Source organism: Hyla sarda, unplaced genomic scaffold (assembly GCF_029499605.1).
Source record: "Hyla sarda isolate aHylSar1 unplaced genomic scaffold, aHylSar1.hap1 scaffold_498, whole genome shotgun sequence".
NCBI classification, from domain to species: domain Eukaryota; kingdom Metazoa; phylum Chordata; class Amphibia; order Anura; family Hylidae; genus Hyla; species Hyla sarda.
The window spans coordinates 61,819-80,387 of NW_026610509.1; the positions used below are offsets into that span (position 1 = coordinate 61,819).

General features: G+C 40.9%; 1 protein-coding gene across 1 annotated transcript in view; it reads right to left on the bottom strand.

Annotated features, from left to right (window-relative positions):
- LOC130337568 (neuroligin-2-like) overlaps positions 1–18,569 on the bottom strand; it is a gene marked incomplete in the record, with an annotated part of 184,394 nt that overhangs the window by 6,620 nt on the left and 159,205 nt on the right. The window contains 1 exon segment of the mRNA XM_056553952.1: positions 1–162. Coding sequence (XP_056409927.1) covers positions 1–162 — 162 coding nt within the window.

Below are 18,569 nucleotides of genomic sequence, written 5' to 3' on the forward strand. Positions count from 1 at the left end.
GGAGGCTGACACACGAAGCTCCAGCCCCGGAGCCAAAGATGGTGATTCGTTCCGCGTCTCCTCCAAAATGGCCAATGTTTTCTTCTAGCCAACGCAAGGCTTGAATCTGGTCGAGGAGACCGTAATTACCTTTGGCCGCCGGGTCTCCAGTACTTAGGAAACCTAAACGACAAGAATAATAATATCATCTTATAACACGTTACATTATATACATGGTCATCAATGGAATCATTTGCAACACAAGGTTCTACGTTCCGGCTGATATTGTCCTCGGAATATGGAAACAACTGGCGAGGAACTTGGCCCCGATTGCCCAGATTATGGGGTTTATCACTTTTTGCTTCTTTTAGAAGATTTTGGGACTTTTTTCAGTAGATGGCCACATCTCCCTCCATCTGCCATGTTTACTATGGTTTAGGACAAAAGGCGGCCATGTTTATTATGGTTTAGGACAAGAAACGGCCATGTTTATTATGGTTTAGGACAAGAGACGGCCATGTTTATTATGGTTTAGGACAAGAGGCGGCCATGTTTATTATGGTTTAGGACAAGAGGCGGCCATGTTTATTATGGTTTAGGACAAGAGGCGGCCATGTTTATTATGGTTTAGGACAAGAAACGGCCATGTTTACTATGGTTTAGGACAAGAGGCGGCCATGTTTATTATGGTTTAGGACAGGAGGCGGCCATGTTTATTATGGTTTAGGACAAGAGGCGGCCATGTTTATTATGGTTTAGGACAAGAGGCGGCCATGTTTATTATGGTTTAGGACAAGAGGCGGCCATGTTTATTATGGTTTAGGACAAGAGGCGGCCATGTTTATTATGGTTTAGGACAAGAAGCGGCCATGTTTATTATGGTTTAGGACAAGAGGCGGCCATGTTTATTATGGTTTAGGACAAGAAGCGGCCATGTTTATTATGGTTTAGGACAAGAGGCGGCCATGTTTATTATGGCTTAGTTTAGGACAAAAAAAGGCCATGTTTATTATGGTTTAGGACAAGAGGCGGCCATGTTTATTATGGTTTAGGACAAGAGACGGCCATGTTTATTATGGTTTAGGACAAGAGGCGGCCCATGTTTATTATGGTTTAGGACAAGAGGCGGCCATGTTTATTATGGTTTTAGGACAAGAGGCGGCCATGTTTATTATGGTTTAGGACAAGAGACGGCCATGTTTATTATGGTTTAGGACAAGAAACGGCCATGTTTATTATGGTTTAGGACAAGAGGCGGCCATGTTTATTATGGTTTAGGACAAGAGGCGGCCATGTTTATTACGGTTTAGGACAAGATGCGTCCATGTTTATTATGGTTTAGGACAAGAGGCGGCCATGTTTATTATGGTTTAGGACAAGAGACGGCCATGTTTATTATGGTTTAGGACAAGAGACGGCCATGTTTATTATGGTTTAGGACAAGAGACGGCCATGTTTATTACGGTTTAGGACAAGATGCGTCCATGTTTATTATGGTTTAGGACAAGAGGCGGCCGTGTTTATTATGGTTTAGTTTAGGACAAGAGGCGGCCATGTTTATTACGGTTTAGGACAAGAGGCGGCCATGTTTATTATGGTTTAGGACAAGAAGCGGCCATGTTTATTATGGTTTAGGACAAGAGGCGGCCCATGTTTATTATGGTTTAGTTTAGGACAAGAGGTGGCCATGTTTATTATGGTTTAGGACAAGAAGCGGCCATGTTTATTATGGTTTAGGACAAGATGGCGTCCATGTTTATTATGGTTTAGGACAAGAAGTGGCCATGTTTATTATGGTTTAGGACAAGAGGTGGCCATGTTTATTATGGTTTAGGACAAGAAACGGCCATGTTTATTACGGTTTAGGACAAGATGCGTCCATGTTTATTATGGTTTAGGACAAGAGGTGGCCATGTTTATTATGGTTTAGGACAAGAGACGGCCATGTTTATCATGGTTTAGGACAAGAGACGGCCATGTTTATTATGGTTTAGGACAAGAGACGGCCATGTTTATTATGATTTAGGACAAGAAGCGGCCATGTTTATTATGGTTTAGGACAAGAGGCGGCCATGTTTATTATGGTTTAGGACAAGAAGCGGCATGTTTATTATGGTTTAGGACAAGAAGCGGCCATGTTTATTATGGTTTAGGACAAGAGGCGGCCATGTTTATTATGGTTTAGGACAAGAAGCGGCCATGTTTATTATGGTTTAGGACAAGAGGCGGCATGTTTATTATGGTTTAGGACAAGAGGTGGCCATGTTTATTATGGTTTAGGACAAGAGACGGCCATGTTTATTATGGTTTAGTTTAGGACAAGAGGTGGCCATGTTTATTATGGTTTAGGACAAGAGGCGGCCATGTTTATTATGGTTTAGGACAAGAAGCGGCCATGTTTATTATGGTTTAGGACAAGAGGTGGCCATGTTTATTATGGTTTAGGACAAGAGGTGGCCATGTTTATTATGGTTTAGGACAAGAGACGGCCATGTTTATTATGGCTTAGGACAAGAGACGGCCATGTTTATTATGGTTTAGGACAAGAGGCGGCCATGTTTATTATGGTTTAGGACAAGAGGCGGCCATGTTTATTATGGTTTAGGTTAGGACAAGAGACGGCCATGTTTATTATGGTTTAGGACAAGAGACGGCCATGTTTATTATGGTTTAGGACAAGAGGCGGCCATGTTTATTACGGTTTAGGACAAGATGCGTCCATGTTTATTATGGTTTAGGACAAGAGGCGGCCATGTTTATTATGGTTTAGGACAAGAGGCGGCCATGTTTATTACGGTTTAGGACAAGATGCGTCCATGTTTATTATGGTTTAGTTTAGGACAAGAGACGGCCATGTTTATTATGGTTTAGTTTAGGACAAGAGACGGCCATGTTTATTATGGTTTAGTTTAGGACAAGAGGCGGCCATGTTTATTATGGTTTAGTTTAGGACAAGAGGTGGCCATGTTTATTATGGTTTAGTTTAGGACAAGAGACGGCCATGTTTATTATGGTTTAGCACAAGATGCGTCCATGTTTATTACGGTTTAGGACAAGATGCGTCCATATTTATTATGGTTTAGGACAAGATGCGTCCATGTTTATTACGGTTTAGGACAAGATGCGTCCATATTTATTATGGTTTAAGACAAGATGCGTCCATGTTTATTATGGTTTAGGACAAGAGGCGGCCATGTTTATTATGGTTTAGGACAAGAGGCGGCCATGTTTATTATGGTTTAGTTTAGGACAAGAGGCGGCCATGTTTATTACGGTTTAGGACAAGATGCGTCCATATTTATTATGGTTTAGGACAAGAGACGGCCATGTTTATTATGGTTTAGGACAAGAAACGGCCATGTTTATTATGGTTTAGGACAAGAGGCGGCCATGTTTATTATGGTTTAGGACAAGAGGCGGCCATGTTTATAACGGTTTAGGACAAGATGCGTCCATGTTTATTATGGTTTAGGACAAGAGGCGGCCATGTTTATTATGGTTTAGGACAAGAGGCGGCCATGTTTATTATGGTTTAGGACAAGAAGCGGCCATGTTTATTATGGTTTAGGACAAGAGGCGGCCATGTTTATTATGGTTTAGTTTAGGACAAGAGGCGGCCATGTTTACTATGGTTTAGGACAAGAGGCGGCCATGTTTACTATGGTTTAGGACAAGAGGCGGCCATGTTTATTATGGTTTAGGACAAGAGGCGGCCATGTTTATTATGGTTTAGGACAAGAGGCGGCCATGTTTATTATGGTTTAGTTTAGGACAAGAGACGGCCATGTTTACTATGGTTTAGGACAAGAGACGGCCATGTTTATTATGGTTTAGGACAAGAGGCGGCCATGTTTATTATGGTTTAGGACAAGAGGCGGCCATGTTTATTATGGTTTAGGACAAGAGGCGGCCATGTTTATTATGGTTTAGTTTAGGACAAGAGGCGGCCATGTTTACTATGGTTTAGGACAAGAGACGGCCATGTTTATTATGGTTTAGGACAAGAGGCGGCCATGTTTATTATGGTTTAGGACAAGAGGCGGCCATGTTTATTATGGTTTAGTTTAGGACAAGAGGCGGCCATGTTTACTATGGTTTAGGACAAGAGGCGGCCATGTTTATTATGGTTTAGGACAAGAGGCGGCCATGTTTATTATGGTTTAGGACAAGAGGCGGCCATGTTTATTATGGTTTAGGACAAGAGGCGGCCATGTTTATTATGGTTTAGGACAAGAGGCGGCCATGTTTATTATGGTTTAGGACAAGAAGCGGCCATGTTTATTATGGTTTAGGACAAGAGGCGGCCATGTTTATTATGGTTTAGGACAAGAAGCGGCCATGTTTATTATGGTTTAGGACAAGAGGCGGCCATGTTTATTATGGCTTAGTTTAGGACAAAAAAAGGCCATGTTTATTATGGTTTAGGACAAGAGGCGGCCATGTTTATTATGGTTTAGGACAAGAGACGGCCATGTTTATTATGGTTTAGGACAAGAAACGGCCATGTTTATTATGGTTTAGGACAAGAGGCGGCCATGTTTATTATGGTTTAGGACAAGAGGCGGCCATGTTTATTATGGTTTAGGACAAGAGGCGGCCATGTTTATTATGGTTTAGGACAAGAGACGGCCATGTTTATTATGGTTTAGGACAAGAAACGGCCATGTTTATTATGGTTTAGGACAAGAGGCGGCCATGTTTATTATGGTTTAGGACAAGAGGCGGCCATGTTTATTACGGTTTAGGACAAGATGCGTCCATGTTTATTATGGTTTAGGACAAGATGCGTCCATGTTTATTATGGTTTAGGACAAGAGGCGGCCATGTTTATTATGGTTTAGGACAAGAGACGGCCATGTTTATTATGGTTTAGGACAAGAGACGGCCATGTTTATTATGGTTTAGGACAAGAGACGGCCATGTTTATTACGGTTTAGGACAAGATGCGTCCATGTTTATTATGGTTTAGGACAAGAGGCGGCCGTGTTTATTATGGTTTAGTTTAGGACAAGAGGCGGCCATGTTTATTACGGTTTAGGACAAGAGGCGGCCATGTTTATTATGGTTTAGGACAAGAAGCGGACATGTTTATTATGGTTTAGGACAAGAAGCGGCCATGTTTATTATGGTTTAGGACAAGAGGCGGCCATGTTTATTATGGTTTAGTTTAGGACAAGAGGTGGCCATGTTTATTATGGTTTAGGACAAGAAGCGGCCATGTTTATTATGGTTTAGGACAAGATGCGTCCATGTTTATTATGGTTTAGGACAAGAAGTGGCCATGTTTATTATGGTTTAGGACAAGAGGTGGCCATGTTTATTATGGTTTAGGACAAGAAACGGCCATGTTTATTACGGTTTAGGACAAGATGCGTCCATGTTTATTATGGTTTAGGACAAGAGGTGGCCATGTTTATTATGGTTTAGGACAAGAGACGGCCATGTTTATCATGGTTTAGGACAAGAGACGGCCATGTTTATTATGGTTTAGGACAAGAGACGGCCATGTTTATTATGATTTAGGACAAGAAGCGGCCATGTTTATTATGGTTTAGGACAAGAGGCGGCCATGTTTATTATGGTTTAGGACAAGAAGCGGCCATGTTTATTATGGTTTAGGACAAGAAGCGGCCATGTTTATTATGGTTTAGGACAAGAGGCGGCCATGTTTATTATGGTTTAGGACAAGAAGCGGCCATGTTTATTATGGTTTAGGACAAGAGGCGGCCATGTTTATTATGGTTTAGGACAAGAGGTGGCCATGTTTATTATGGTTTAGGACAAGAGACGGCCATGTTTATTATGGTTTAGTTTAGGACAAGAGGTGGCCATGTTTATTATGGTTTAGGACAAGAGGCGGCCATGTTTATTATGGTTTAGGACAAGAAGCGGCCATGTTTATTATGGTTTAGGACAAGAGGTGGCCATGTTTATTATGGTTTAGGACAAGAGGTGGCCATGTTTATTATGGTTTAGGACAAGAGACGGCCATGTTTATTATGGCTTAGGACAAGAGACGGCCATGTTTATTATGGTTTAGGACAAGAGGCGGCCATGTTTATTATGGTTTAGGACAAGAGGCGGCCATGTTTATTATGGTTTAGGTTAGGACAAGAGACGGCCATGTTTATTATGGTTTAGGACAAGAGACGGCCATGTTTATTATGGTTTAGGACAAGAGGCGGCCATGTTTATTACGGTTTAGGACAAGATGCGTCCATGTTTATTATGGTTTAGGACAAGAGGCGGCCATGTTTATTATGGTTTAGGACAAGAGGCGGCCATGTTTATTACGGTTTAGGACAAGATGCGTCCATGTTTATTATGGTTTAGTTTAGGACAAGAGACGGCCATGTTTATTATGGTTTAGTTTAGGACAAGAGACGGCCATGTTTATTATGGTTTAGTTTAGGACAAGAGGTGGCCATGTTTATTATGGTTTAGTTTAGGACAAGAGACGGCCATGTTTATTATGATTTAGCACAAGATGCGTCCATGTTTATTACGGTTTAGGACAAGATGCGTCCATATTTATTATGGTTTAGGACAAGATGCGTCCATGTTTATTACGGTTTAGGACAAGATGCGTCCATATTTATTATGGTTTAAGACAAGATGCGTCCATGTTTATTATGGTTTAGGACAAGAGGCGGCCATGTTTATTATGGTTTAGGACAAGAGGCGGCCATGTTTATTATGGTTTAGTTTAGGACAAGAGGCGGCCATGTTTATTACGGTTTAGGACAAGATGCGTCCATATTTATTATGGTTTAAGACAAGATGCGTCCATGTTTATTATGGTTTAGGACAAGAGGCGGCCATGTTTATTACGGTTTAGGACAAGAGGCGGCCATGTTTATTATGGTTTAGGACAAGAAGCGGCCATATTTATTATGGTTTAGGACAAGAAACGGCCATGTTTATTATGGTTTAGGACAAGAGACGGCCATGTTTATTATGGTTTAGGACAAGAAACGGCCATGTTTATTATGGTTTAGGACAAGAGACGGCCATGTTTATTATGGTTTAGGACAAGAGACGGCCATGTTTATTATGGTTTAGGACAAGAGGCGGCCATGTTTATTATGGTTTAGTTTAGGACAAGAGACAGACATGTTTATTATAGTTTAGGACAAGAGGTGGCCATGTTTATTATGGTTTAGGACAAGAGGTGGCCATGTTTATTATGGTTTAGTTTAGGACAAGAGACGGCCATGTTTATTATGGTTTAGGACAAGAGGCGGCCATGTTTATTATGGTTTAGGACAAGACGCGGCCATGTTTATTATGGTTTAGTTTAGGACAAGAGGCGGCCATGTTTATTATAGTTTAGGACAAGAGACGGCCATGTTAATTATGGTTTAGGACAAGAGACGGCCATGTTTATTATGGTTTAGTTTAGGCCAAGAGACGGCCATGTTTATTATGGTTTAGGACAAGAGGCGGCCATGTTTATTATGGTTTAGTTTAGGCCAAGAGACGGCCATGTTTATTATGGTTTAGTTTAGGCCAAGAGACGGCCATGTTTATTATGGTTTAGGACAAGAGACGGCCATGTTTATTATGGTTTAGTTTAGGCCAAGAGACGGCCATGTTTATTATGGTTTAGGCCAAGAGGCGGCCATGTTTATTACGGTTTAGGACAAGATGCGTCCATGTTTATTATGGTTTAGGACAAGAGGCGGCCGTGTTTATTATGGTTTAGTTTAGGACAAGAGACGGCCATGTTAATTATGGTTTAGGACAAGAGGCGGCCATGTTTATTATGGTTTAGGACAAGAGAGGGCCATGTTTATTATGGTTTAGTTTAGGACAAGAGACGGCCATGTTTATTATGGTTTAGGACAAGAGGCGGCCATGTTTATTACGGTTTAGGACAAGATGCGGCCATGTTTATTATGGTTTAGGACAAGAAGCGGCCATGTTTATTATGGTTTAGGACAAGAGGTGGCCATGTTTTTATGGTTTAGGACAAGAGGCGGCCATGTTTATTACGGTTTAGGACAAGATGCGTCCATGTTTATTATGGTTTAGGACAAGAGGCGGCCATGTTTATTATGGTTTAGGACAAGAGACGGCCATGTTTATTATGGTTTAGGACAAGAGACGGCCATGTTTATTATGGTTTAGGACAAGAGGCGGCCGTGTTTATTATAGTTTAGTTTAGGACAAGAGACGGCCATGTTAATTATGGTTTAGGACAAGAGGCGGCCATGTTTATTATGGTTTAGGACAAGAGACGGCCATGTTTATTATGGTTTAGTTTAGGACAAGAGACGGCCATGTTTATTACGGTTTAGGACAAGAGACGGCCATGTTTATTACGGTTTAGGACAAGATGCGGCCATGTTTATTATGGTTTAGGACAAAAGGCGGCCATGTTTATTATGGTTTAGGACAAGAGATGGCCATGTTAATTATGGTTTAGTTTAGGACAAGAGACGGCCATGTTTATTATAGTTTAGGACAAGAGGCGGCCATGTTTATTATGGTTTAGTTTAGGACAAGAGACGGCCATGTTTATTATGGTTTAGTTTAGGACAAGAGACGGCCACGTTTATTATGGTTTAGTTTAGGACAAGAGGCGGCCATGTTTATTATGGTTTAGTTTAGAACAAGAGGCGGCCATGTTTATTATGGTTTAGTTTAGGACAAGAGACGGCCATGTTTATTATGGTTTAGTTTAGGACAAGAGACGGCCATGTTTATTATGGTTTAGTTTAGGACAAGAGGCGGCCATGTTTATTATGGTTTAGTTTAGGACAAGAGGCGGCCATGTTTATTATGGTTTAGTTTAGGACAAGAGGCGGCCATGTTTATTATGGTTTAGTTTAGGACAAGAGGCGGCCATGTTTATTATGGTTTAGTTTAGGACAAGAGACGGCCATGTTAATTATGGTTTAGGACAAGAGGCGGCCATGTTTATTATGGTTTAGGACAAGAGACGGCCATGTTTATTATGGTTTAGTTTAGGACAAGAGACGGCCATGTTTATTACGGTTTAGGACAAGAGACGGCCATGTTTATTACGGTTTAGGACAAGATGCGGCCATGTTTATTATGGTTTAGGACAAAAGGCGGCCATGTTTATTATGGTTTAGGACAAGAGATGGCCATGTTAATTATGGTTTAGTTTAGGACAAGAGACGGCCATGTTTATTATAGTTTAGGACAAGAGGCGGCCATGTTTATTATGGTTTAGTTTAGGACAAGAGACGGCCATGTTTATTATGGTTTAGTTTAGGACAAGAGACGGCCACGTTTATTATGGTTTAGTTTAGGACAAGAGGCGGCCATGTTTATTATGGTTTAGTTTAGGACAAGAGGCGGCCATGTTTATTATGGTTTAGTTTAGGACAAGAGACGGCCATGTTTATTATGGTTTAGTTTAGGACAAGAGACGGCCATGTTTATTATGGTTTAGTTTAGGACAAGAGGCGGCCATGTTTATTATGGTTTAGTTTAGGACAAGAGGCGGCCATGTTTATTATGGTTTAGTTTAGGACAAGAGGCGGCCATGTTTATTATGGTTTAGTTTAGGACAAGAGGCGGCCATGTTTATGGTTTAGTTTAGGACAAGAGACGGCCATGTTTATTACGGTTTAGCACAAGATGCGTCCATGTTTATTACGGTTTAGGACAAGATGCGTCCATATTTATTATGGTTTAGGACAAGAAACGGCCATGTTTATTATGATTTAGGACAAGAGGCGGCCATGTTTATTATGGTTTAGGACAAGAGGCGGCCATGTTTATTATGGTTTAGGACAAGAAGCGGCCATGTTAATTATGGTTTAGGACAAGAGGCGGCCATGTTTATTATGGTTTAGGACAAGAAGCGGCCATGTTTATTATGGTTTAGGACAAGAGGCGGCCATGCGTATTATGGTTTAGGACAAGAAGCGGCCATGTTTATTATGGTTTAGGACAAGAGGTGGCCATGTTTATTATGGTTTAGGACAAGAAGCGGCCATGTTTATTATGGTTTAGGACAAGAGACGGCCATGTTTATTATGGTTTAGTTTAGGAAAAGAGACGGCCATGTTTATTATGGTTTAGTTTAGGACAAGAGGTGGCCATGTTTATTATGGTTTAGGACAAGAGGCGGCCATGTTTATTATGGTTTAGGACAAGAGGCGGCCATGTTTATTATGGTTTAGGACAAGAGACGGCCATGTTTATCATGGTTTAGGACAAGAGACGGCCATGTTTATTATGGTTTAGGACAAGAGACGGCCATGTTTATTATGATTTAGGACAAGAGGCGGCCATGTTTATTATGGTTTAGGACAAGAGACGGCCATGTTTATTATGGTTTAGGACAAGAGACGGCCATGTTTATTATGGTTTAGTTTAGGACAAGAGACAGACATGTTTATTATAGTTTAGGACAAGAGGTGGCCATGTTTATTATGGTTTAGGACAAGAGGCGGCCATGTTAATTATGGTTTAGTTTAGGACAAGAGATGGCCATGTTTATTACGGTTTAAGACAAGAGATGGCCATGTTTATTATGGTTTAGTTTAGGACAAGAGACGGCCATGTTTATTATGGTTTAGGACAAGAGGCGGCCATGTTTATTATGGTTTATTTAGCACAAGAGGTGGCGATGTTTATTATGGTTTAGTTTAGGACAAGAGACGGCCATGTTTATTATGGTTTAGGACAAGAGACGGCCATGTTTATTATGGTTTAGGACAAGAGGCGTCCACGTTTATTATGGTTTAGGACAAGAGGCGGCCATGTTTATTATGGTTTAGTTTAGGACAAGAGGCGGCCATGTTAATTATGGTTTAGTTTAGGACAAGAGGCGGCCATGTTTATTATGGTTTAGGACAAGAGGCGGCCATGTTTATTATGGTTTAGTTTAGGACAAGAGGCGGCCCTGTTAATTATGGTTTAATTTAGGACAAGAGGCGGCCATGTTTATTATGGTTTAGGACAAGAGGCGGCCATGTTAATTATGGTTTAGTTTAGGACAAGAGGCGGCCATGTTAATTATGGTTTAGGACAAGAGGCGGCCATGTTTATTATGGTTTAGGACAAGAGGCGGCCATGTTAATTATGGTTTAATTTAGGACAAGAGGCGGCCATGTTAATTATGGTTTAATTTAGGACAAGAGGCGGCCATGTTTATTATGGTTTAGGACAAGAGGCGGCCATGTTAATTATGGTTTAGTTTAGGACAAGAGGCGGCCATGTTAATTATGGTTTAGTTTAGGACAAGAGGCGGCCATGTTTATTATGGTTTAGTTTAGGACAAGAGGCGGCCATGTTTATTATGGTTTAGGACAAGAGGCGGCCATGTTAATTATGGTTTAGTTTAGGACAAGAGGCGGCCATGTTTATTATGGTTTAGTTTAGGACAAGAGGCAGCGATGTTTACTATGGTTTAGGACAAGAGGCGGCCATGTTTATTATGGTTTAGGACAAGAGGCGGCCATGTTTATTATGGTTTAGGACAAGAGGCGGCCATGTTTATTATGGTTTAGGACAAGAGGCGGCCATGTTTATTATGGTTTAGGACAAGAGGCGGCCATGTTTATTATGGTTTAGGACAAGAAGCGGCCATGTTTATTATGGTTTAGGACAAGAGGCGGCCATGTTTATTATGGTTTAGGACAAGAAGCGGCCATGTTTATTATGGTTTAGGACAAGAGGCGGCCATGTTTATTATGGCTTAGTTTAGGACAAAAAAAGGCCATGTTTATTATGGTTTAGGACAAGAGGCGGCCATGTTTATTATGGTTTAGGACAAGAGACGGCCATGTTTATTATGGTTTAGGACAAGAAACGGCCATGTTTATTATGGTTTAGGACAAGAGGCGGCCATGTTTATTATGGTTTAGGACAAGAGGCGGCCATGTTTATTATGGTTTAGGACAAGAGGCGGCCATGTTTATTATGGTTTAGGACAAGAGACGGCCATGTTTATTATGGTTTAGGACAAGAAACGGCCATGTTTATTATGGTTTAGGACAAGAGGCGGCCATGTTTATTATGGTTTAGGACAAGAGGCGGCCATGTTTATTACGGTTTAGGACAAGATGCGTCCATGTTTATTATGGTTTAGGACAAGATGCGTCCATGTTTATTATGGTTTAGGACAAGAGGCGGCCATGTTTATTATGGTTTAGGACAAGAGACGGCCATGTTTATTATGGTTTAGGACAAGAGACGGCCATGTTTATTATGGTTTAGGACAAGAGACGGCCATGTTTATTACGGTTTAGGACAAGATGCGTCCATGTTTATTATGGTTTAGGACAAGAGGCGGCCGTGTTTATTATGGTTTAGTTTAGGACAAGAGGCGGCCATGTTTATTACGGTTTAGGACAAGAGGCGGCCATGTTTATTATGGTTTAGGACAAGAAGCGGACATGTTTATTATGGTTTAGGACAAGAAGCGGCCATGTTTATTATGGTTTAGGACAAGAGGCGGCCATGTTTATTATGGTTTAGTTTAGGACAAGAGGTGGCCATGTTTATTATGGTTTAGGACAAGAAGCGGCCATGTTTATTATGGTTTAGGACAAGATGCGTCCATGTTTATTATGGTTTAGGACAAGAAGTGGCCATGTTTATTATGGTTTAGGACAAGAGGTGGCCATGTTTATTATGGTTTAGGACAAGAAACGGCCATGTTTATTACGGTTTAGGACAAGATGCGTCCATGTTTATTATGGTTTAGGACAAGAGGTGGCCATGTTTATTATGGTTTAGGACAAGAGACGGCCATGTTTATCATGGTTTAGGACAAGAGACGGCCATGTTTATTATGGTTTAGGACAAGAGACGGCCATGTTTATTATGATTTAGGACAAGAAGCGGCCATGTTTATTATGGTTTAGGACAAGAGGCGGCCATGTTTATTATGGTTTAGGACAAGAAGCGGCCATGTTTATTATGGTTTAGGACAAGAAGCGGCCATGTTTATTATGGTTTAGGACAAGAGGCGGCCATGTTTATTATGGTTTAGGACAAGAAGCGGCCATGTTTATTATGGTTTAGGACAAGAGGCGGCCATGTTTATTATGGTTTAGGACAAGAGGTGGCCATGTTTATTATGGTTTAGGACAAGAGACGGCCATGTTTATTATGGTTTAGTTTAGGACAAGAGGTGGCCATGTTTATTATGGTTTAGGACAAGAGGCGGCCATGTTTATTATGGTTTAGGACAAGAAGCGGCCATGTTTATTATGGTTTAGGACAAGAGGTGGCCATGTTTATTATGGTTTAGGACAAGAGGTGGCCATGTTTATTATGGTTTAGGACAAGAGACGGCCATGTTTATTATGGCTTAGGACAAGAGACGGCCATGTTTATTATGGTTTAGGACAAGAGGCGGCCATGTTTATTATGGTTTAGGACAAGAGGCGGCCATGTTTATTATGGTTTAGGTTAGGACAAGAGACGGCCATGTTTATTATGGTTTAGGACAAGAGACGGCCATGTTTATTATGGTTTAGGACAAGAGGCGGCCATGTTTATTACGGTTTAGGACAAGATGCGTCCATGTTTATTATGGTTTAGGACAAGAGGCGGCCATGTTTATTATGGTTTAGGACAAGAGGCGGCCATGTTTATTACGGTTTAGGACAAGATGCGTCCATGTTTATTATGGTTTAGTTTAGGACAAGAGACGGCCATGTTTATTATGGTTTAGTTTAGGACAAGAGACGGCCATGTTTATTATGGTTTAGTTTAGGACAAGAGGTGGCCATGTTTATTATGGTTTAGTTTAGGACAAGAGACGGCCATGTTTATTATGATTTAGCACAAGATGCGTCCATGTTTATTACGGTTTAGGACAAGATGCGTCCATATTTATTATGGTTTAGGACAAGATGCGTCCATGTTTATTACGGTTTAGGACAAGATGCGTCCATATTTATTATGGTTTAAGACAAGATGCGTCCATGTTTATTATGGTTTAGGACAAGAGGCGGCCATGTTTATTATGGTTTAGGACAAGAGGCGGCCATGTTTATTATGGTTTAGTTTAGGACAAGAGGCGGCCATGTTTATTACGGTTTAGGACAAGATGCGTCCATATTTATTATGGTTTAAGACAAGATGCGTCCATGTTTATTATGGTTTAGGACAAGAGGCGGCCATGTTTATTACGGTTTAGGACAAGAGGCGGCCATGTTTATTATGGTTTAGGACAAGAAGCGGCCATATTTATTATGGTTTAGGACAAGAAACGGCCATGTTTATTATGGTTTAGGACAAGAGACGGCCATGTTTATTATGGTTTAGGACAAGAAACGGCCATGTTTATTATGGTTTAGGACAAGAGACGGCCATGTTTATTATGGTTTAGGACAAGAGACGGCCATGTTTATTATGGTTTAGGACAAGAGGCGGCCATGTTTATTATGGTTTAGTTTAGGACAAGAGACAGACATGTTTATTATAGTTTAGGACAAGAGGTGGCCATGTTTATTATGGTTTAGGACAAGAGGTGGCCATGTTTATTATGGTTTAGTTTAGGACAAGAGACGGCCATGTTTATTATGGTTTAGGACAAGAGGCGGCCATGTTTATTATGGTTTAGGACAAGACGCGGCCATGTTTATTATGGTTTAGTTTAGGACAAGAGGCGGCCATGTTTATTATAGTTTAGGACAAGAGACGGCCATGTTAATTATGGTTTAGGACAAGAGACGGCCATGTTTATTATGGTTTAGTTTAGGCCAAGAGACGGCCATGTTTATTATGGTTTAGGACAAGAGGCGGCCATGTTTATTATGGTTTAGTTTAGGCCAAGAGACGGCCATGTTTATTATGGTTTAGTTTAGGCCAAGAGACGGCCATGTTTATTATGGTTTAGGACAAGAGACGGCCATGTTTATTATGGTTTAGTTTAGGCCAAGAGACGGCCATGTTTATTATGGTTTAGGCCAAGAGGCGGCCATGTTTATTACGGTTTAGGACAAGATGCGTCCATGTTTATTATGGTTTAGGACAAGAGGCGGCCGTGTTTATTATGGTTTAGTTTAGGACAAGAGACGGCCATGTTAATTATGGTTTAGGACAAGAGGCGGCCATGTTTATTATGGTTTAGGACAAGAGAGGGCCATGTTTATTATGGTTTAGTTTAGGACAAGAGACGGCCATGTTTATTATGGTTTAGGACAAGAGGCGGCCATGTTTATTACGGTTTAGGACAAGATGCGGCCATGTTTATTATGGTTTAGGACAAGAAGCGGCCATGTTTATTATGGTTTAGGACAAGAGGTGGCCATGTTTTTATGGTTTAGGACAAGAGGCGGCCATGTTTATTACGGTTTAGGACAAGATGCGTCCATGTTTATTATGGTTTAGGACAAGAGGCGGCCATGTTTATTATGGTTTAGGACAAGAGACGGCCATGTTTATTATGGTTTAGGACAAGAGACGGCCATGTTTATTATGGTTTAGGACAAGAGGCGGCCGTGTTTATTATAGTTTAGTTTAGGACAAGAGACGGCCATGTTAATTATGGTTTAGGACAAGAGGCGGCCATGTTTATTATGGTTTAGGACAAGAGACGGCCATGTTTATTATGGTTTAGTTTAGGACAAGAGACGGCCATGTTTATTACGGTTTAGGACAAGAGACGGCCATGTTTATTACGGTTTAGGACAAGATGCGGCCATGTTTATTATGGTTTAGGACAAAAGGCGGCCATGTTTATTATGGTTTAGGACAAGAGATGGCCATGTTAATTATGGTTTAGTTTAGGACAAGAGACGGCCATGTTTATTATAGTTTAGGACAAGAGGCGGCCATGTTTATTATGGTTTAGTTTAGGACAAGAGACGGCCATGTTTATTATGGTTTAGTTTAGGACAAGAGACGGCCACGTTTATTATGGTTTAGTTTAGGACAAGAGGCGGCCATGTTTATTATGGTTTAGTTTAGAACAAGAGGCGGCCATGTTTATTATGGTTTAGTTTAGGACAAGAGACGGCCATGTTTATTATGGTTTAGTTTAGGACAAGAGACGGCCATGTTTATTATGGTTTAGTTTAGGACAAGAGGCGGCCATGTTTATTATGGTTTAGTTTAGGACAAGAGGCGGCCATGTTTATTATGGTTTAGTTTAGGACAAGAGGCGGCCATGTTTATTATGGTTTAGTTTAGGACAAGAGGCGGCCATGTTTATTATGGTTTAGTTTAGGACAAGAGACGGCCATGTTAATTATGGTTTAGGACAAGAGGCGGCCATGTTTATTATGGTTTAGGACAAGAGACGGCCATGTTTATTATGGTTTAGTTTAGGACAAGAGACGGCCATGTTTATTACGGTTTAGGACAAGAGACGGCCATGTTTATTACGGTTTAGGACAAGATGCGGCCATGTTTATTATGGTTTAGGACAAAAGGCGGCCATGTTTATTATGGTTTAGGACAAGAGATGGCCATGTTAATTATGGTTTAGTTTAGGACAAGAGACGGCCATGTTTATTATAGTTTAGGACAAGAGGCGGCCATGTTTATTATGGTTTAGTTTAGGACAAGAGACGGCCATGTTTATTATGGTTTAGTTTAGGACAAGAGACGGCCACGTTTATTATGGTTTAGTTTAGGACAAGAGGCGGCCATGTTTATTATGGTTTAGTTTAGGACAAGAGGCGGCCATGTTTATTATGGTTTAGTTTAGGACAAGAGACGGCCATGTTTATTATGGTTTAGTTTAGGACAAGAGACGGCCATGTTTATTATGGTTTAGTTTAGGACAAGAGGCGGCCATGTTTATTATGGTTTAGTTTAGGACAAGAGGCGGCCATGTTTATTATGGTTTAGTTTAGGACAAGAGGCGGCCATGTTTATTATGGTTTAGTTTAGGACAAGAGGCGGCCATGTTTATGGTTTAGTTTAGGACAAGAGACGGCCATGTTTATTACGGTTTAGCACAAGATGCGTCCATATTTATTATGGTTTAGGACAAGAAACGGCCATGTTTATTATGATTTAGGACAAGAGGCGGCCATGTTTATTATGGTTTAGGACAAGAGGCGGCCATGTTTATTATGGTTTAGGACAAGAAGCGGCCATGTTAATTATGGTTTAGGACAAGAGGCGGCCATGTTTATTATGGTTTAGGACAAGAAGCGGCCATGTTTATTATGGTTTAGGACAAGAGGCGGCCATGCGTATTATGGTTTAGGACAAGAAGCGGCCATGTTTATTATGGTTTAGGACAAGAGGTGGCCATGTTTATTATGGTTTAGGACAAGAAGCGGCCATGTTTATTATGGTTTAGGACAAGAGACGGCCATGTTTATTATGGTTTAGTTTAGGAAAAGAGACGGCCATGTTTATTATGGTTTAGTTTAGGACAAGAGGTGGCCATGTTTATTATGGTTTAGGACAAGAGGCGGCCATGTTTATTATGGTTTAGGACAAGAGGCGGCCATGTTTATTATGGTTTAGGACAAGAGACGGCCATGTTTATCATGGTTTAGGACAAGAGACGGCCATGTTTATTATGGTTTAGGACAAGAGACGGCCATGTTTATTATGATTTAGGACAAGAGGCGGCCATGTTTATTATGGTTTAGGACAAGAGACGGCCATGTTTATTATGGTTTAGGACAAGAGACGGCCATGTTTATTATGGTTTAGTTTAGGACAAGAGACAGACATGTTTATTATAGTTTAGGACAAGAGGTGGCCATGTTTATTATGGTTTAGGACAAGAGGCGGCCATGTTAATTATGGTTTAGTTTAGGACAAGAGATGGCCATGTTTATTACGGTTTAAGACAAGAGATGGCCATGTTTATTATGGTTTAGTTTAGGACAAGAGACGGCCATGTTTATTATGGTTTAGGACAAGAGGCGGCCATGTTTATTATGGTTTATTTAGCACAAGAGGTGGCGATGTTTATTATGGTTTAGTTTAGGACAAGAGACGGCCATGTTTATTATGGTTTAGGACAAGAGACGGCCATGTTTATTATGGTTTAGGACAAGAGGCGTCCACGTTTATTATGGTTTAGGACAAGAGGCGGCCATGTTTATTATGGTTTAGTTTAGGACAAGAGGCGGCCATGTTAATTATGGTTTAGTTTAGGACAAGAGGCGGCCATGTTTATTATGGTTTAGGACAAGAGGCGGCCATGTTTATTATGGTTTAGTTTAGGACAAGAGGCGGCCCTGTTAATTATGGTTTAATTTAGGACAAGAGGCGGCCATGTTTATTATGGTTTAGGACAAGAGGCGGCCATGTTAATTATGGTTTAGTTTAGGACAAGAGGCGGCCATGTTAATTATGGTTTAGGACAAGAGGCGGCCATGTTTATTATGGTTTAGGACAAGAGGCGGCCATGTTAATTATGGTTTAATTTAGGACAAGAGGCGGCCATGTTAATTATGGTTTAATTTAGGACAAGAGGCGGCCATGTTTATTATGGTTTAGGACAAGAGGCGGCCATGTTAATTATGGTTTAGTTTAGGACAAGAGGCGGCCATGTTAATTATGGTTTAGTTTAGGACAAGAGGCGGCCATGTTTATTATGGTTTAGTTTAGGACAAGAGGCGGCCATGTTTATTATGGTTTAGGACAAGAGGCGGCCATGTTAATTATGGTTTAGTTTA